Source organism: Nicotiana tabacum, chromosome 18 (genome assembly GCF_000715075.1).
Source record: "Nicotiana tabacum cultivar K326 chromosome 18, ASM71507v2, whole genome shotgun sequence".
Taxonomy (NCBI): domain Eukaryota; kingdom Viridiplantae; phylum Streptophyta; class Magnoliopsida; order Solanales; family Solanaceae; genus Nicotiana; species Nicotiana tabacum.
In genome coordinates, this window is record NC_134097.1 from 117,778,512 (window position 1) to 117,799,521 (window position 21,010).

Sequence of the window (21,010 nt, forward strand, 5' to 3'; positions counted from 1 at the left end):
CTGCTTGCTTGTACGCCTCACGCTCGTCTCTAATTGGGTTGTAGTTGAGAGCATCGAGCATTTGCTGTCACTTCTTTAACGATAGACGCCTTAAAGGTCGCCAGATAGTTAGCTGATGTGGTTGTATCTCGCCAGAACCGGCTGGGATGTCCTAGCCGAAACTCCACATGTACAATGTGACACTCTATGGCGTGTTTATGGGCCCCGCTGAAAAAATCCTAGTCTTGCCATCTGCGCGCGCACACAACAGAAAACTAAAAACAAAAAATAAAAAAAAACGTGGAGGGGACCAAAAAGATAGAGCAAGGAAGAGGAGATAAAGTAAAGGAAGTAGGGATAAGGAACAATGGCAATCGCCAGATCTGTCAGGCAGTCGGCGATGGGGTAGCAGCTGGGGAAAAAAAGAAAAGAAAACAGAAGATAGAGTAGGGGAATGAGATAAGGGGGATGAGAGAGGGGGGAGAGGAAGAATATGGGTAAAGAGGGCAAGAACTTACCTGGTGGTAGTGGTCGTCGCCGAAGCTGGAATATATATATATATATATATATATATATATATATATATATATATATATATATATATATATATTAATTAAACAAATATGACCAAGCAATAACAATGTAAATAGAAGATACATACCAAATCAATTAATTTAATGTAAATTTCAAGAGCTTGTTTGGATGGTTGTTACATATTATATTGCTTAAATTTTATTATATCATATTATCAAATATGTTGTTATATGACAATAAAAAATTTCATTTTATGTTATAATCGATTTGGTGTGATCATATTTTTTTTATTATTATCTTGCCCTTAATTAATATTTTAATAATCTTATTTTACCCTTTATCATAGCTTTTTCAACCTACCTTCTTTAAAATAACTCTATTTCATACCTTTTTAATAATATTATAAGTATATTCTTCATATTTTTTGTATGTGGCATTGTGAAATAATGGAAGACGATACAGTCTATACAAGCGTCTAATTGATCAAATGAATATGGTACAATACAATACAAATATGAAACTATATATGTAATAAGTATCCAAACAAGCTGTAAAGTTGTAGTATTGTAAGGCCCCGTGAAATTCTTACTAAAAAACCCGAAATCTCATAGTGCCAAGTTAGAAATATGTTTTAGAAATTTTAGATTGATCTGTGCATTAAAAGTTAAGGAAAAATATTTTTCAGAAGAGCGCGTTTCAGCCTATTATGCGGCCGCATAATAGCAATACAGACCGCATAGTCGCCGTAGAGTGAGGCAAAATGTTGGCTAATTTTGAGGAAAACTATGCAGCCAATTATGCGATTGCATAATCTATATGCAGGCTACAGAGTCGTCGCATAACCTCTTTGGGATTTTTGCGAAGGGCGATTATGCAGTGCATTATGCGATCGCAGAACAGGTATGCAGACCGCATATTGGTCGCATATCCGGGCAGAATATTCAAGTCTTGAGGGCTACTTTTGCGGTCCCTTTTGCGGGCTGCATATCAGTATGCGGTCACATATACGACCGCAGATTGAGTCGGGGCTCCTATTTTCTAACTTTTAAAACCCAACCCCATTCCGTTAAAATACCCCATTAGACCCTCTTGTGCTATTTTCTACTATGTTTAGAGTGAGCGAAAGAGTTCTATAGGGAGAAAGTGATCATCACCAGGTCACTATCCAGTCCTTGCCCAAATCTTGGAAGATTATCAAGTAAAGTTACTAAGCATTCATCCTAAGAGATCGAAGTTGCTAGGAGTTCCCGAATTATTGTAAGAATTTAAGGAAAGCTCTATTGAGGTATGTATGGTTAAAACCTCCTCTTCTTAGAAATTGAGCTCCCTTGGTGTCCATGCAAATGTTGTAAGTCCGAAATTTGATTGATGTAGTGCTTGTTATTTCAAATAAATTGGTGTTACAAGAATATATGTGAAAGGTGTGTCTCAATGTATCTATATGCTATTCTTGGTAAATTGAGGATGTGTGAAGAATGTGAACTATTTGCTAAAATACCTAGATTTCAAGTCAAGTTTAAATTATGATTATTATGCCGAACTATGTGAAATCCTCTCTATGCTTACAACTTGAATTGCTCTCGTATGTGCCCATTATCTTAAATTGCAAGGTTAATGTTGAAAGTGGAAATGATGTGAAATGTGGGGGGAAAGAGTTTGAGTTATGAAATGTGGCCTAGTGGCAAGTATGATGTGATAATTGTGGCCCCAAGTGCCAATGAACTGATATATGTGAAACAAAAATTGAAATGAGATGATTGATGGAAAAGGGAAACGTCTTGGTAAGACGGCTTAGCCGATCGGGCCGTGATCGGATGCCATGTCGCACACATGGTGGTATTGTGCTGATATTGAAACTGGAAAGTGAGAATGAAATTGTGATTGAGGTATATATCTCAAATGAGGCAACTTAGCCGATCGGATCGTGATCGGACTCCGCCCAAGAAAGCGGTGGTATTATGAAAGATGATGCAACAATATTAAATGTCCCAACCTAAATCTATGAAGGTTATGTGAAAGCTATGTGATCCCTTTTATTTGATGATGTGGTGATTGTTTAAAGCTTTTGTTTATCCTTGTGATTTCTTTATTCTTGTATGGATGTTCTTTCTAATGAGATGACGTCCCTTTTGCTGGGGGCGCTACATCTTTGAATGGATGTAGGTGGTTCCATAGCAGACAATGCCCACCGCAGGTAGCGGAGCATCCTCCTCTCAGCAATCTTGGTGAGCCCCTCTTCTTCCAGGGGTTATGCAGTATATCTTTTGTTATAAATTATCACTTTTTGAGGTATAGCCGGGGCCTTGTTTCTGGCATTATCATAACTGTCTTTTGTATCTTTAGAGGCTCCGTGGATATTTGTGTGGATTATGTACGGGCGTTGGATGGGTCACTAGACTATGTTGTAATTCTAAACTCTTGTTCTTCTAAAATGTAACTGTATGAAATTTTGAAAACTTAACTATAGTTTAAGGGTTGTAATATAAAATGAACTAGCAATGATATATGTACGATATTTTCTATTATCTAAATAAATGAAAGCATGGTTTCGTGATCATATTGAGTTGGGTAGGAAGTGTCCAAAAGGCTTGCTAAGTTGGGTTCACTCGATTGAGCGCCGGTCACGCCTCCCGAAGTTGGGGCGTGACAAGTATGTAACTCCGCGTCAATGAGTTTGTTCACGTTATTTGTTTCAAGCCTAGAAGAAGAAGGAAAATTTATATAGATTGAATAGCCAGCATAAAAATTGCCTATTTATCACTAGAAGCAAAGTACGTGGACACAAAATCTATACTTGGTTCAATAAAAAGAATAGTATTTCCTTTAAGCAATATCGAGTTCATTTTTGGCGCTTATAGTTTAAAAATTGTCGTGACCATAGGATTCAAGATCCAATTATTTGGCGCAAGTTTAGTATTCTACTCTCCTTATAGTTATATTCAAAACTGTGAAATTTGGCTCATAGTGTATTCAACATATTTATTTTATCAAAATAGACTTCTAATCATGATTTTGATCAATTTGGAAACGAGTCTAAATTTTAAAATGAGTGCTCTTGGAACGAGGCTACTCCTGTGACTTATAGCGGTGAGTACTGAGTATGTAGTTATAAGGATGATCTTCAAAGTGTGTGGTCTTACATTTTTAGCTCGCTTGCCCAGGGGCACACTCTTAAGTTTAAAAAGTTTTAGTAAACAAACTTTTGAATTTGACACTGACAGTTTGCCTATTGGGCAAGCAGGGACAAAAGGTTTGCCCATAAAAAAAGTTGTAGACAAAAATTTAAGACCACACATTATGGTGTCAAAATTTTGCAAGTCTTTGTATGAGAGACCACCCGAAAAATAGTATAGCCACTTTTTGAATATATTTAAAGTTAGCTAAAGTGTAATTTTAACAAATACATACATTCTTACCTTTAATAAAAATAATGAGATATTCAACTAGAGGCATTCAGATTTCCAATCTCACGACCTCTCAATTTACAAACTCTTTTATGTTATTATTAGTTATTATATGATCAAAGTCACATGTGTTAAGTTTCTTGAGAGGCAATGAAGTTGTTAATCTCAACTTAATAATTTCTCTTTTGATTTTAACTAATTATTACACGATCAAAGTCATATGAGTTCAAAGCAGGCAAACATATGATTATTATTCAAAGGTTTAGTATTTTTTGTTTTACAAAAACCGTTTTTACAATTAAACAATATAGAAATTTCGGCAACTAGTCACCAGAAATCTTTCTTCTAACATGTTTTTTGATGAATAATTGTTGAAAGCATCAAATAATTATCATAGAATAATCAGATACTCTAACGAATAAACATAAATACCGCTATTGCCCATCGGACAACTCATGATATTCAAAAGTTCTAACTTTTCCTATAACTAAATATCGGTTTTATATCGAATATTTCAGTGGTTAGCCATTAATAACTTAAATTTTGTCGAATTTACATGAACGCCAAAATTATAAAACCGTAAGAAATATTTGTCGAAAACTTTAATGCCTAGACGTCGAAAAGTTTTCGCAACACACTTTTTTTTGACAATCACTTTTCCGTTGATAATTCTTTGACATTATTTATTTTCTTACGATCTTATTGCAAATTTGACTGTTGGTAAGTTATGTATTTTGAAATTAAGTAGTGTTTATTTTAAATACTTTAATCCACATATTAGAATTTTATATTATCTGGTTTCACATTCAATTTCGTATAAAATATCCACTAACACATGCATAATGAAACAAAAAAGTAGTATTAATTTTTGCCCAAAATTCAACCACAATTAAAATTATTTTTCTTGTTGAAAAAGAAAAAGATTTTCTTGGTGGAAAGGGTTTCTTCTATATGTGACTAATCATTATCTTGAATTTTTTTAAAACATTTAAATATTAAGGATCTCTACTTTTCACAATAATAACAACAATATCCACAATGTAGTAATTAAGAAAATCACGTTTGGGGGGGGGGGGGTTATATTTAATATTTTCTTATATATATATATATATATTTAAATTCTCCTTTCTTATAAATGTAGGTAGATTGACCAAGTCACTTTGCATAATAGTCTTATTTGATATGCATGAGTTATCGTCATAAAAGTTTTTTATTCTCCTCCGCATGCATCATATTATTTCGATCCAACAAGTGGTATCAAAGGTAATGGTTGAATCGAGATTGAAGACAAGTTCAAGTCGGATTCAAATCAAGCAACGACCAATTTGACGATAATGAAGTTTTTGGTATAAAAAAATGTTCGGAATACTATATGTGGAGGTAAAACTTTCAACCATATATTTCACATTCAATCCCGTATAAAATATCTATTAACACATGTATAACGAAATAAGAAAGTAATATTAGGATTTGCCCTGAATTCTACCATAATTAAAATTACTTTTCTTGTTGGAAAAGAAAAAGATTATCTTGGTGGAAAGGATCTCTTCTATATTTGACTAATTATTTCAAACATTCCAAATGCTGCATCTTTAAAAGCAAAACATCATTTTTAACTCATGCTTATCGGCTCCAATTTTTTAAACACATGCTCACTTTTAATGCACAAGGCTTCAATTTAATTCATACATATTTTCAGTCATGGCAAACAACAATGATGGAGATTATGTAAAGAAGAAGAATAAAGTTTTGTCAAAAAAATTCAGGCCAAATGGGAGAACAGTTATAATTTGCCCTTATTCTACTATAATTAAAGTTGCATTTCTTGTTAGAAAAACAAACAGGTTTTCTTGGTGGAACCGAATTCTTGGTGAACAATGTCTTTTCCATATATAACTAATCATTTTCTTAAAAGATAAATTTAAATGTTTATAAATTAAGGATCTCTGCTTGTAACAACAACAATAATATTCACAACATAGTCATTAAGAAAATTATGCTTAGGAAAAGATTTATATTTTAATATTTCATTTTATATTAATATCTTTTTTTTAATCTCCTATATTTTATATATGCAGGTCAATTGAGCAAGCCATTTTACATAATAGTGTCATTTAGAAAATCATATGATGGGTTGCCAAACCCAAATGGTTTAAAGTAGAATTCACTCATAAAGAAGACTGTGGGGCAACATCGTCATTTCAGAGCTAAATAAAACAATAGAAAAAGAAAGCGCGGGAAAGAGAGTCACTCCCCTCTCAACTCGCCCCCCCCCCCCCTCTCGTTTCAGGCGAAGCATTTTTCCCTCTTTTCAGACCCTAAGACAAATCAGAAAAACCAAACTCTATATCCAACTTCCGATTTCAATCCCTTCCCCAGCTCAATAACTATACTTTACTCGCCGGAGTTCACATCGTAAAAAGGATGAACGGCGGTGGAGATAACCGGCGCCGGGACTGGCGAGACACCACGAGGATTTCCAAGAAACAGAAACTCATCCTTAACTCCGAAGAACAACTCGAATCTAAGCTCGGATTCGATGTTTTCACTGAAGGAGATAAACGGCTCGGCTGGCTTCTCACTCTGGCCTCTGTACTACACCTCAAATTTTACCTCTTTTTTTGTGTGTGGAAATTTTAATGAATAAATGAATTTTAATTCTTTATGTTTTCTGGTTCAATTTTGTAGTCGTCATGGGAGGATCAGGAGACTCGCAAAGTGTACAGTTGCGTCGATCTTTATTTCGTTTGTCAGGTAAAATTTATACTGTGATTTTGTTGCTTATTTATGTGAAAAAAGAAAATGTTATTTTTTATGAGTTATTGATAGAATATTCTTACTGATGATGTTTGTTTATTGATTCTAGAAAGGAAAAAATGAATTGTTAATGTCTGTGGGTTTTTATGTGGGAATTTTTGATTGAAGGATGGTTCAACATTCAAATCGAAGTATAAATTCAGGCCATACTTTTACGTGGCAACAAAGGTCAGTGATTTTTCTTTTGAAATGATTTAGCTTTCTATACTCAAAGAGAGGAAGGAGCTCTTTTTTTTTTTTGTGGTGCAAATTTCATATTTTTGTTGATTGTTGTGCTTTTGTTTGACAGGATAAAATGGAAATGGATGTCGAGGCATATTTGAGAAGGCGATATGAATCTCAAATTGCAGACATTGAAATTTTAGAGAAAGAGGATCTTGATCTTGTAAGCCTCTCAACATCAAAGTTAGGATTTTCTTGTCTCACGAGTGCTCTCACTTTCAACATTTCCATGTTGATGGAGTGTAGGGTGTATATGAGTGAGATCTCCCCCCCCCCCCCCCACTCACACAAAATAAAAAGATCTATTGGATGGGTAAAGTGCGCCCAGAAATGCAGCTGGCCCATAACTTAATTTTGCATTCTATCACTTCCCATTTCCTGTTACTAGAATATTTTGTCAGTGGAGTCATCAGTCATCATTGTTTGAGTGCTATGCACTAGAGAAAATGGGTCACATGTCTAGTCATGACGTGGCAAACTGGAGTCTGGAGATGTATATAGATTTAGGGAACTGGAACCACAGAAAAAATGCGGTGTTTTATGTTGTTATGTGTTTAAGCTTGTAAAACATGCTCAAAGTGTTGGACTTTTTGAGCTCACTACAAAATTATACGCATCCCCCCTTGTAGTTATCTCACAGGCTACAACACATTCTTGCTGCTGAAATCAATATAGAACCTTTAACAATAAAAAAACATGCTCAAACTATTAGACTTGAATGATGCCGATACAATCTTATCAAGCTATATTTAGGTTTTTTTTGAACTTTGAAATTTGTTGGATATTTTGGTGTTTATTCATAAGTCGTAACTAACACTGTTAGAGAGGTGTTAGAAAATAATTTACTCCTCCACCCTCCATTTGGTATTTCCTCTTGGATTTACTAGGCAAGAGGAAACAGCTTAACAAGGAATTTAATGAAACCATTTACGTTGTCTATGGTGAAATAAGCATGAGAATTAACTTATTACACTGTATGGAAAGAAAGAAATAAGAGGTGTTTTGAAGGCAAGAAGGAGCAGCTGCAGTCTGTGAAATATCATTGTTTGCATTATTTGTACTATCGGAAAGATAAAAATGTTGTCATGAATTTACATAACACGCTGGACACGCTAGACTGCTTAGGATTTTAATGTTTTTAAGCCAGCACTATCTCTGTATTTTCACAGTATCAAGCTGATACTGTTTTGATAAAATCTTCACCTTATCCTTAAAAAAAACACTAAAAAGGAACTTATATTCTAGCTTTCCCTGCCTTTTTTTTATTTAATGACAGAAAGTTGGTGGCATTGATTCTTCTACCACAAAAAAAGAAGAGTGTACAAGAGGCAATTGCATGGAGATGTATATATATTTTGATCACCACGGTTTCTGGGCCAGCTTGCACGCACCTGGACTAATTCCATGGGATACTTGTTACCTCCCGCTAACATAGGTCGTCGGGTAACTCTGTCCACCAAAGTTTGAACAGATTGGAAGAAATTACCTAGTGTTTTTGCCTCTGTTGGGATTTGAACCTGAGACTTCATCGTACTCAATCCACTTCATTGACCACTAGGCCTCTGTGTGCTTGGTGCCTTCTTCTTGTCCCTTTTCCCCCTTCTGTTGCCCCCAAAATGAATTTTTTTAAAATGCGAAGGACCTATTCTCATTTACCTCTGCTTTCATTGGTTATAACTTAAGTTGCTCGGACTCGAGTGTGGGCATCCGATACGGGCACGGATCCGACTGTCGGATTCGGCAAAAGCTAAATTTTAAGATTTGGGGCTGCGGATCCAGGTATGGATACAGATGCGGGGATTCGGCTAAAATATTCAAAATTATAAAAAATAGAGCTACAAAGAGAAAAAGAAAGCCACTAAAGGCCTTCCACCAACTTTCCATCTATATCGCTACTACTGTCTACAGAAGTCTTAACTCAAAACACGACCCTTTGAATTCTTGGTTTTTCTGAAACACAAAGCAACAGATATAATACAAAAGTACTACAATATTGAAGGTATGCCATTTCCCATGTATTAAATCTATTTTATTTTTAATTTTGAGAAATCAAAATCTCAATTTGCCCCCAAAATTTGTCGATGGACTCAGGTCAAAGTATCCGAAGGTAGTTGACCGAATCCGGGACGTATCCTGCACCCGCTCCCTTCCCGTGTCGAGACGGGTGCGGCACCAAAAACGAAGAGTCAGCGCAACTTATGTTATAACTAGTAGAAATGATTTTTGTCTTGCATCATGCTGTCTCTACTTCTGTCTGATGGCTTTTTTCTAGTTTCTCTTTCACTGAATACATCATCTTTCCTTCTCAATAAACCAGTGTGTTTTGCTAATGTTTTGATCTGCTATTTTGTTGGCTCCTTAGAACTTAGAGATTCTGATTTGAAAAACTATGATCACTTTGGCGCATCATATCATGCTAGATTATTTAGTGATATCCATTGAAATGTGGAGCGCTAAAATAGATTGTAATGGTGTGTTAATTATGGGGCTAAACCGCTAAACATAAGTTGGATATTCACTAGTATGATTCTTCAGCAAGAATAACATTTCATTGCAGCATGCCGTTGATAAGTTCTCATTACTTTCCTTTGTGCAGATCATGAGGAGAAATCTATTAAAACTTGTTCGTGTTAGGGAATTCGCTCCAGAAGCAGAATTTCACGGTCTCTCTATGTCGTATACCCTTCCAAATGTCATTTGCAGGTAAATGTAGGGTAAATAGGTGTTACTTTTGTCTGAAATGAGAAAGGATGGCAGTATCCGCCACTACTGGAACTTTGTCTACTGGATATTAGTTGGTTGTAGGGGTGGCAAAATGGTTAAAAGAAAATAGTTAACCACCCATATTATCGACTAAAAAATGGGTTGGATAATGAACTTTTTAAAAACGGGTCAAATATGGATAAGAACCATATTAGCCATTTAGAAAATGGATAACCAATGGGTCTAACTTTTACATTTGTAAAGCCTCAAATTGGGGGTTCCTCGGGTTAGGGAGATTAAGAATTCTCCCAAAGTGATCATATGCAAGAATTCATGGATAATATGGTTACCCATATTATTCGCCGGTTAACCCATTTTTTACCCGTATTAAATATGGGTTGGGTCGGATAATTTATCCGTTTTTTCATTACCCGTTTTCGACCCTAACCATATCTGACCCGACCAGCCCGTTTGCCACTCCTAGTTGGTTGTCTACTATAGAATCTTCAGGATATTAGTTGGTTTCTTATTTCCATTATCTGTTACTTTCAGTTACTGCAACGACTGCAGAGACCTTGACCTGTGTCGAGACAGAGCTTTGATTTATCAGGAGTGGCGTTGTGCTGTGCCCCAATGTGGGCAACCTTGTGATCGTGAAGCAACGGAAAATGCTCTTATTCAAATTGTGCGGCAGAGAGAGAGGCTATACCATCTTCAAGATCTGGTATGCCTAAAATGCCACCAGATTAAAGCTGCACATTTAGCAGACCACTGTACTTGTGCCGGGTCATTTAGCTGCAAGGAAGGTGTCTCGGAGTTCCGCAATAAAATGCAAGTCTTCTTCAACATAGCTGTAAATCAAAAGTTTCAATTACTCCAAGAGTGCACTTCTTGGATTTTGGAAGCCAGATAACCACAGCCTACAGGTATCAGATAGTTTCACCTCATTATCAGCGATAAATTGTTTGTGATCTCAACATTTGCTGGCTGTTCTGCATGGTGCAAGGGTGCCTCATGGTGTCCAAAACAAGATGTGATTTTTATTGATAGACATAATGTCGCAGAGTATTCTAGGAGTCCATGACATGGGAGCTGACCGGTTTTAGAAATTCAGCTGTCTACATGGGTTCGGTAATTTGGGCTGGATAGTCAAAAGCTGGTATAATGCCCCCGAGGACTGCTAGCACTGGAGAAGTGCCAGTTACCTCAACAGCTGCTCCCTTTTTCGGAGAGGAAAGATGGATAAGTAAATGTTGCATCCAATATCCCATACCAGATTTGCTGGTTTGGTGGAAAATTGACGACTATATACAGAGCATACATATAATTGCTTATTTGGAGGCACCAATTCGTCATCTTTTACAAGAGTTCCGTATCACGCTCTAGAAATGATGCATTCTGCATTTATGTTACAAGAGTTAAGCTGTATATATTCGTATTGCAAGAGTAGTGAAATGTAAATAGTCATCCTTTTTCGAAGCTTGTTGTGAAGCGTACATCACTCATGGGGATTATTTATGTAGTTATGAGAATAATGATTTGAATCTCAAACTTTGCACTTGACAAGGAACCAGCGGTATCTTAGTTTAGCTAGATATGCCTTCGATTGAAGTTGATTACAGAATGAACTACTGAGTAGTGGAAGAAATACTATTGAAACATAAACTTTGTAATTTAACACTTATGTTTCTTTATCTCCTTTTTCCCTCTGCCTAAGGGGATGTATGTACTTTTCTGCTTTACTGAACCAAACTTGCTATTTATTGATAAAAGGGAAAATGCACAAGCATCCCCAACCTATGATCGAAATCTCAAATACAGACTTTTCCTTTTTAGGTGTCCTATTACTCCCTGAAAAGGAAAAGTATATAGTTGGAACTTCGGTCATAGGTTAGGGGTACTTATGCATTTTCCCAGATAAAAAGATTTGCTGAATTAGGCTTTCTTTTATAGTCTATATATTCACTACTAAGACTTGGGGAGGGTGAGGTGTGTGCAGACCTTACCTCTACCTTATGAAGAGGTAGAGAGTATTTACAATAGACTTTCGGCTCAAGAAAAGCATTTTCAAAATCGGTTTGAAAAAAATAGGAGCAAAAAATTATGCTGAAAATACTATAGAAAGGAAAGAAAAAGTACCTGCCAGCAAAAGTAGTAAAGATAGCCAAATTATAGACAACAATATGATAATAAGAAGCCTTCAAACCTAGGAAACCATAAAATATTTGCTTTTGTTGGCGAATGTTCTTGCCAGTTGCCGGTAACAATCCATACATCAAACAAGGAGATAAGTACAAAGTTTCCTCTCTTCCAGAGTATGAATCAAAGTCATGGAAACAGTCCTCTACGAACACACTTCTAACACTAAAACATGAGCGAATTCATTGCTGCACTATCTGACTTGAGTATACATTATTTTTTTTGAAATGGTAAAGTACTTGAGTATACATATTTATGCGTGGGGTTCTTTACCAGTAAAAAATGGTCAAATTCCCCTTCTCAAAAAAAGGATGGAAACAAGGTGCCATGAATAAAATGCGATAAAACATACTCCCTCCGTTTCAATTTAAACGACACTTTTCTTAGTAGTCCGTTCCAAAAAGAATGACACATTTCTATATTTAGAAACAATTTAACTTTGAACTTTTTACTTTACTCATTTTGCCCTTAATGAGAAGCTTTTCCACAAAAATATTATAGTCCCACAAAGCTTTTACCCTTAAGCTTTTAGAATCACATATTTCAAAAGTCTTCTTTTCTTTCATAAAGATTGTGCTAAGTCAAACTACCTCATCTAAATTGAAACGGAGGGAGTAATAAATTATTGAATGTGATGGTAGTACTACATACGACCATGTAAGCATTGTTTTCACCAGAAGAACCATCTTTTCTTGGTAGGTTCACTTTCAGCTGGCTCATCCTTCTTCCTGTTCTCCATTCCCCCCTTCAGGGCCTCCAGCCTTTTCCTGCACGAGGATTAAACCTTAGAAAAGGGTGCTACAAAGAAAGTATGATATCCGTAGTAATTAATGGAACGACTGTTTGCATATGGAAATCCTTTTTTCTTCTTTGTCATCAATGCTCTTCCAGAGGTTCTCCTAAGATTTCACTTTTTAGTTGAATAATTGTACAATAAAAAAGAAGATAGTAAGTCTTAAACGCAAGAAGAGCTTTATGAGTACCAATGGGGAAAATTTCCCATGAACAAATGCAATTACTTTACGTGGCAAGGACAACATCAGCCACTAGGGACTGGCTGGCAAATACTCAAGCTTAACTCTGTTTTGTCAAGACCTAATAGTAGGTTTGATAGAGTAGTCAAGCTCAAGACAGACACATCTCGTGAGACTTACAAACCACGTCCAGCTTATACATATATCAGCAGTTTAAATTGTTAATATTTTGTAGCTGCATCCTTAATTGGCAGAGTATATACTCTCAAACAATCCATAGAACATAGCAAAACTGATTGTATATTTGTAGATGATGGACTAAATCTAGCCATACTTATTGTCAAATTTAAGGTTTCACCAAATTATAGTTTTATACCACAAATAATGGCATGCTTAGTTTTCTTTTGTGAAACAAGTGGATTTTACATTAGATGATCCAAAATCTAAAACACAAACTTTCCTAAGTTCCCTTGCCTAGTAAAGATTATGCTAGAAACAACTGCACCACTCGCAACTTGCCAAGGTAGGGGCTATGCAAATAGCTAACAGAAAAATCAGTTACAGTTTCATACTTGGTATCAGTTAGGCGACCATGTAGACTCCATCGCTGCCGAAAACCATCCATACCTTCAGCTCCACTTGCCAAAATCAAGCGCCTAGAAAAAAAGAAGACATGTCACAGAATACTTATTGTATATTACTTCACATCAAATGCTATAGACAAAAGAGTAAACTCCAGATTCCAACTTATGTTTTTTCTTTTTTTACGCAGCATCCTGATAATGGTTTCAACTAGAGAACAAGACAATCATAAGAAAGAACATTGGCACCATTACCAAAACAGATATAGCCTTTGTTATAACCCTTTGAACATTCCACAATTAAAAAAGATGTGCATTCAGGGTCATTGAAGTATTAGTGACTTCAAATTTGGAACTAACGAATAGGACATATCCCTAATTTATAAGTGGAATATGCCTGCAACATAACAATGATTGTCCCACCAGAAGAGGGTAACAGATTGGAGATGAGTAATTTCATAGAAGGCAAATTGGCAACCGCAGGAATTGGTCTAAGTTCAAGGCAACCTTTGGGTTGTTTGCGCTGTATGTCCAAAAATGCATGCACGCTTTACCTCTTAAATTAACTGCCTTGTACACCAATATTCTATAATACGGATTTGATGACTAAGAATATAATGACGTACATATATTATTATGCTTCACTAGTTAAAAGGATTTTGTTACTTTTTTATTTTGAATTTTTTGCATTCTAGTAATTTTCTATATCTTTTATATTCTAATATTTTAGATGTTATCTTTTAAAAAAAAATATTAAAAAATAAAATGTGTGGTGCTTGCGCCTGTCTCATGATAGGTAGCACACCCCCCCCCCCCTTTTAAAATACTTCATATGAGCTTATGCTATGAATTCAAAAACCATACCATAAGCTATCACCTTGAGATTGGGGATGATACATTTGCAATTAGAAGAGAATATATCAAAAGCAAAGACAGACATGACTGATACTGAGAAGGGAAGTGAATAATATGGAAACTTCTTGCACTCACTAAAACCGTGTCGGTGCTACATTTTATCATAACAACATGCCGTTGATGATAACGCAGCTAAATCTACTTCACTAATATACATAACCAGCAACTTGTTTATGTGCAGAACTGGCTTTATTAGTTTGTTCGTCAGTGAAAATGAAGTCAAATCAATATTGAGATATAGTCCATCTTTATCAGTTCAAGTACAATGAATAAGTAAATGAGTAAAGCATGTTTATATTGTTTTATAGACAAACACATTTTTTAAATCAAAGGTCAGGTCAGACTCCTTGAAAGCAACACCACTATTGGTGTATTTTCACCTAAAATAATAGATTGAGACTACTTAAACTAAGCATTTTACATACCAAGGCTCATACATAAATAAATTGCACAGGTAATGGTAACTTCATGCAAAGGAGCTGCAATTGATTCTAAGAGATAGCCGGGAACTTTCTATTGACTAAACATTTTTTTGATAATTTTTCTATTGACTAAACATTTAATGAGTCATAGCTAAGGAAAAGACAGATTTATCAATATCATTACTAATCTTTACTCTAACATACCTCTCCAGTAATGTGACTTCTGATTCTAGTTGAGTGGCTCGTTCTTTTGCTTGATCTAGAGGCATTGACAATCCTAATTTCTGTTCACTATCTTGAAGGCGTTGCCTAAGCTCCTTATCCTACACAAGAGAACTTCACATTAAACTGCTGGTATAAAATTAGTGTTCAAGCAACCAAAAACCTCATTTAAAGTACAAGAAAATAAACTTTATATTAGCAAAAATGTTAAAAAATTTTAACCAAGTTTTTATCTTTCTCACCCTTCTCTCTGCACATTGCCGATACAGAGCAATCTCATCCTGACAGAATGGCTCAATATCATTGATTTGTAGGCCTAGAAAACAAACCCTTGATTGATGAGCATTATAAACCACATGAACCAAAAAGGGATATTTGAGGAAAAGTTAGACATACAAAGGAACAGGTTCCTCAAGATTCCATCACAGAGATCAACACCTTCGAGTACATGAGACGCTATCTCAGGTGGAATGAGAGGCGATGGCGGGCCCATCATTAGATCATCACCCACCAGGATAGTTTCCTCCATAGTCTGCTGTGAATCAACTAAATAACAAAAACACACAACAAACAGAAACATAAGTCGAACTACTAGTCCTTCGCACTGCATCTTCCACAATATAGTTCACTAAATGCAAAGTGCAAGTAATGAAGTCTCAGAAGCTCAGGCTGCAGTTCTGTACAAAGGGTCCTTTTTATCTTTGTTCCTCCCCCCATCCCCCTTAAAACAGTGTTTTCAAAGGAGAAAAACCAAAGAGCACAAAGTGTTAGTTGGAGCTTTATACACCACTAAAGCTCGCGTTCAGTGAAGTATGGTGAAAATGAGGAAAAAGAATACATGTAATCTAAAAAAGAACTATACGGACCAAGAAATAGAAATATCTGCAATCAAGTGAACTGCGAAGTACAAATAGTGTCAGTTAAATTCAAAAATGCATTTTAAGTTCTTGAATCAAATGCAAAGACATGACTTATATTCTAAATTCAGATCAGTGACTAGATTTCTTACTTTAAATCTCAAATTTCACGACTCTTTACTTAATCTTTCATCAACAATTCATCTATCACTTAAGTGTCCACAATACTACTTCACCATTATTTTCTATGACACAGGAAAATTGTGACAACATTTCTAAGTTATTGAATAATTGACACTTCTTTAGGCTTAAGAAAATCAAAATGTAGCTTGGGGAAGGGGTAAAATGAAAAAAGAGAATAACATGTTGAAGAGAAAAGTAGGTAATACAAAGAGTTTTGAGTTACCATCCATGGTGTCCTCCTTTTGCTATTGCCCACCAGGTGTTCGATTCTATGCACAGAAGAAGTGATTTTTCACAGACACTAATGAATTTCTTCAAGATGTCAAGTCGATACAGATGCAACGGGTCGTTGGTAAGGGGGCGAATGTATTTCTTGTGTTGGCAGTTGAACACTGATGCACTTCGCTACAATGCAAACCAAAAGGAAAGTAATGAGAGAAGAGAAAACAGAAGAAAAGAAAGATGTTTTGTTTTAAGTTGTGCAAGTGCTAATCTCCTATTTGGCACCATTTATTACCCCGATGGAACCTATTTGTCTTTAGGTAAGTAAAGAATAGTGCATTAAATATTCTCGAGCAATTTTGGTCCTTTAAATTTATCAAAAGTAACATTTCTTCCGGTCCACTTTAAATAATTTTTTGGTTATTTTTACGTATATTACAAAATTCGCCTTTGAACATTACTCCCTCCGATCCACTTTAGTTAATTTTTTAGTTTTTTTTTGTGATCCATTATATTTGATTTTTCAGATAGTAAGAAGGAATTATCTTTTTTTTTTTCATAGTTAATACTTAACATTTTTTTCATAGTTAATACTTAACTATACCAATGTCCATCACTAAGAGCCTATACTGTGTCGCGAGGGTCTCCCCCGGTATAACCTTGCAATCCTTACACTACCCTCTATCACACCTTCTGAGGGGGAGGTAGTCAATTTGATTCTTTGCTGCCATACTTTGAAACGTAATCAAATGCTCATCCCTCCTCGAAAAACTAGAGTTCGCAATCACCAGCTCACATGCTTTAGCAAAATCCAATAGTGAAGCTCCTCCTCCGTTTCTATCCCCAAAGCCGAAGCCGCCGTGTATATCGCTATAGCCACCAGCAGTTGACCCAATATGACCATTGAAATCTACTCCTATAAACAACCTCTTAGCAGGTAGAATACTACGCACTAACTCATCCAACCCATCCTAGAAACACCTTTTAACCTCCTCATCCAGGCTCGTTTGCGGCGCATAAGCGCTAACGATATTTAGAGTGTGCTCTCCAACCACTAATTTAATAGTCATTAATCTATCATTCACCTGCCTAACCTCAACCACATACTCTCTAAATTCCGGTTCATCAAAATACCCACTTCATTCTTACCCTTCGTGCCTCTAGAGTACTATAGCTTATACCCGTCAACATCCCCCCCTTCAATCCTACCCACCTAGTCTCCTGAACACAAGCTATATTGACCTTCTTCTTCTAGAGAATCTTCGCTAACTCTATAGACTTACCCGTCAACGTTCCTATGTTCCAAGACCCAATTCTCAACCTAAAAGCTCCTTTACTCCCCCTTCACCCTTGCCTCCCGTCCCACCCCATGTCATGGCCCCCTTACCCCCGAGGACATGACCTTACTCTACCATCCCAGACCACATCCATTATACTTACGACAGACTAAGAAAAATTGCTAACACAAGTTATAACTACAGGCACACTAATAGTATGATTAAGCTAATGCGAACTACAGTGGCAACAATTTAACTAACACAAAGGAGATAAATAGAAAAATGGGAGGTACCAACCAGAGAATAGAACCTGGATATTCGACTCCTGCAGGCCTTTGCAAATTCCAACAGGGGATGCTCTGCACTGCTTGCTTGTACGCCTCACGCTCGTCTCTAACTGGGTTGTAGTTGAGAGCATCGAGCATTTGCTGTCACTTCTTTAACGATAGACGCCTTAAAGGTCGCCAGATAGTTAGCTGATGTGGTTGTATCTCGCCAGAACCGGCTGGGATGTCCTAGCCGAAACTCCACATGTACAATGTGACACTCTATGGCGTGTTTATGGGCCCCGCTGAAAAAATCCTAGTCTTGCCATCTGCGCGCGCACACAACAGAAAACTAAAAACAAAAAATAAAAAGCAAAAAAAAACGTGGAGGGGACCAAAAAGATAGAGCAAGGAAGAGGAGATAAAGTAAAGGAAGTAGGGATAAGGAACAATGGCAATCGCCAGATCTGTCAGGCAGTCGGCGATGGGGTAGCAGCTGGGGAAAAAAAGAAAAGAAAACAGAAGATAGAGTAGGGGAATGAGATAAGGGGGATGAGAGAGGGGGGAGAGGAAGGATATGGGTAAAGAGGGCAAGAACTTACCTGGTGGTAGTGGTCGTCGCCGAAGCTGGAATATATATATATATATATATATATTATATATTAATTAATTAACTATGACCAAGCAATAACAATGTAAATAGAAGATACATACCAAATCAATTAATTTAATGTAAATTTCAAGAGCTTGTTTGGATGGTTGTTACATATTATATTGCTTAAATTTTATTATATCATATTATCAAATATGTTGTTATATGACAATAAAAAATTTCATTTTATGTTATAATCGATTTTGTGTGATCATATTATTTTTTTTTTATTATCTTGCCCTTAATTAATATTTTAATAATCTTATTTTACCCTTTATCATAGCTTTTTCAACCTACCTTCTTTAAAATAACTCTATTTCATACCTTTTTAATAATATTATAAGTATATTCTTCATATTTTTTGTATGTGGCATTGTGAAATAATGGAAGACGATACAGTCTATACAAGCGTCTAATTGATCAAATGAATATGGTACAATACAATACAATACAATACAATACAAATATGAAACTATATATGTAATAAGTATCCAAACAAGCTGTAATGTTGTAGTATTGTAAGGCCCCATAAAATTCTTACTAAAAAACCCGAAATCTCATAGTGCCAAGTTAGGAATATGTGTTAGAAATTTTAGATTGATCTATGCATTACAAGTTAAGGAAAAATATTTTTCAGAAGAGCGTGTTTCAGCCTATTATGCGGCCGCATAATAGCAATACAGACCGCATAGTCGTCGTAGAGTGAGACAAAATGTTGGCTAATTTTGAGGAAAACTATGCAGCCAATTATGCGATCGCATAATCTATATGCAGGCTACAGAGTCGTCGCATAACCTCTTTGGGATTTTTGCGAAGGGCGATTATGCAGTGCATTATGCGATCGCAGAACAGGTATGCAGACCGCATATTGGTCGCATATCCGGGCAGAATATTCAAGTCTTGAGGGCTACTTTTGCGGTCCCTTTTGCGGGCTGCATATCAGTATGCGGTCACATATACGACCGCAGATTGAGTCGGGGCTCCTATTTTCTAACTTTTAAAACCCAACCCCATTCCGTTAAAATACCCCATTAGACCCTCTTGTGCTATTTTCTACTATGTTTAGAGTGAGAGAAAGAGTTCTACAGGGAGAAAGTGATCATCACCAGGTCACTATCCAGTCCTTGCCCAAATCTTGGAAGATTATCAAGTAAAGTTACTAAGCATTCATCCTAAGAGATCGAAGTTGCTAGGAGTTCCGGAATTATTGTAAGAATTTAAGGAAAGCTCTATTGAGGTATGTATGGTTAAAACCTCCTCTTCTTAGAAATTGAGCTCCCTTGGTGTCCATGCAAATGTTGTAAGTCCAAAATTTGATTGATGTAGTGCTTGTTATTTCAAATAAATTGGTGTTACAAGAATATATGTGAAAGGTGTGTCTCAATGTATCTATATGCTATTCTTGGTAAATTGAGGATGTGTGAAGAATGTGAACTATGTGCTAAAATACCTAGATTTCAAGTCAAGTTTAAACTATGATTATTATGTCGAACTATGTGAAATCCTCTCTATGCTTACAACTTGAATTGCTCTCGTATGTGCCCATTATCTTAAATTGCAAGGTTAATGTTGAAAGTGGAAATGATGTGAAATGTGGGGGGAAAGAGTTTGAGTTATGAAATGTGGCCTAGTGGCAAGTATGATGTGATAATTGTGGCCCCAAGTGCCAATGAACTGATATATGTGAAACAAAAATTGAAATGAGATGATTGATGGAAAAGGGAAACGTCTTGGTAAGACGGCTTAGCCGATCGGGCCGTGATCGGATGCCATGTCGCACACATGGTGGTATTGTGCTGATATTGAAACTGGAAAGTGAGAATGAAATTGTGATTGAGGTATATATCTCAAATGAGGCAACTTAGCCGATCGGATCGTGATCGGACTCCGCCCAAGAAAGCGGTGGTATTATGAAAGATGATGCAACAATATTAAATGTCCCAACCTAAATCTATGAAGGTTATGTGGAAGCTATGTGATCCCTTTTATTTGATGATGTGGTGATTGTTTAAAGCTTTTGTTTATCCTTGTGATTTCTTTATTCTTGTATGGATGTTCTTTCTAATGAGATGACGTCCCTTTTGCTGGGGGCGCTACATCTTTGAATGGATGTAGGTGGTTCCATAGCAGACAATGCCCACCGCAGGTAGCGGAGCATCCTCCTCTCAGCAATCTTGGTGAGCCCCTCTTCTTCCAGGGGTTATGCAGTATATCTTTTGTTATAAATTATCACTTTTTGAGGTATAGCCGGGGCCTTGTTTCTGGCATTATCATAACTGTCTTTTGTATCTTTAGAGGCTCCGTGGATATTTGTGTGGATTATGTACGGGCGTTGGATGGGTCACTAGACTATGTTGTAATTCTAAACTCTTGTTCTTCTAAAATGTAACTGTATGAAATTTTGAAAACTTAACTATAGTTTAAGGGTTGTAATATAAAATGAACTAGCAATGATATATGTACGATATTTTCTATTATCTAAATAAATGAAAGCATGGTTTCGTGATCATATTGAGTTGGGTAGGAAGTGTCCAAAAGGCTTGCTAAGTTGGGTTCACTCGATTGAGCGCCGGTCACGCCT

At 36.2% G+C, this 21,010-nt stretch overlaps 2 protein-coding genes across 5 annotated transcripts; one reads left to right on the top strand and one right to left on the bottom strand.

Annotated features, from left to right (window-relative positions):
• The first annotated feature begins 6,206 nt into the window (after positions 1–6,206).
• Positions 6,207–11,210, top strand: LOC107773331 (DNA polymerase epsilon catalytic subunit B-like). 2 transcript variants are annotated; one of them, XM_075237185.1, is made up of 7 exons: positions 6,207–6,509; positions 6,606–6,671; positions 6,843–6,902; positions 7,024–7,119; positions 9,553–9,659; positions 10,212–10,585; positions 10,724–10,861. In XM_075237185.1, the coding sequence occupies exons 1-6, from the start codon at positions 6,342–6,344 to the stop codon at positions 10,570–10,572; spliced, it is 858 nt and encodes a 285-aa protein (XP_075093286.1). In that variant the 5' UTR covers positions 6,207–6,341; the 3' UTR covers positions 10,573–10,585; positions 10,724–10,861. The 2 variants fall into 2 exon arrangements, with proteins under 2 accessions (XP_075093286.1, XP_075093285.1); XM_075237184.1 differs by having other exon boundaries at positions 10,212–11,210.
• Positions 11,211–11,843: 633 nt separating this feature from the next.
• Positions 11,844–18,397, bottom strand: LOC107816386 (uncharacterized). Of its 3 annotated transcripts, none has more exons than XM_075237186.1 (7): positions 17,809–18,397; positions 16,236–16,417; positions 15,369–15,518; positions 15,215–15,288; positions 14,955–15,073; positions 13,405–13,488; positions 11,844–12,625 (listed from the first exon to the last, which is right to left on the bottom strand). In XM_075237186.1, exons 2-7 carry the CDS (start codon positions 16,240–16,242, stop codon positions 12,529–12,531), a joined length of 531 nt encoding a protein of 176 aa, XP_075093287.1. In that variant the 5' UTR covers positions 16,243–16,417; positions 17,809–18,397; the 3' UTR covers positions 11,844–12,528. The 3 variants fall into 3 exon arrangements, with proteins under 3 accessions (XP_075093287.1, XP_075093289.1, XP_075093288.1); XM_075237188.1 differs by having other exon boundaries at positions 16,236–16,412; positions 17,809–18,387; XM_075237187.1 differs by having other exon boundaries at positions 17,822–18,384.
• Positions 18,398–21,010: the final 2,613 nt, after the last annotated feature.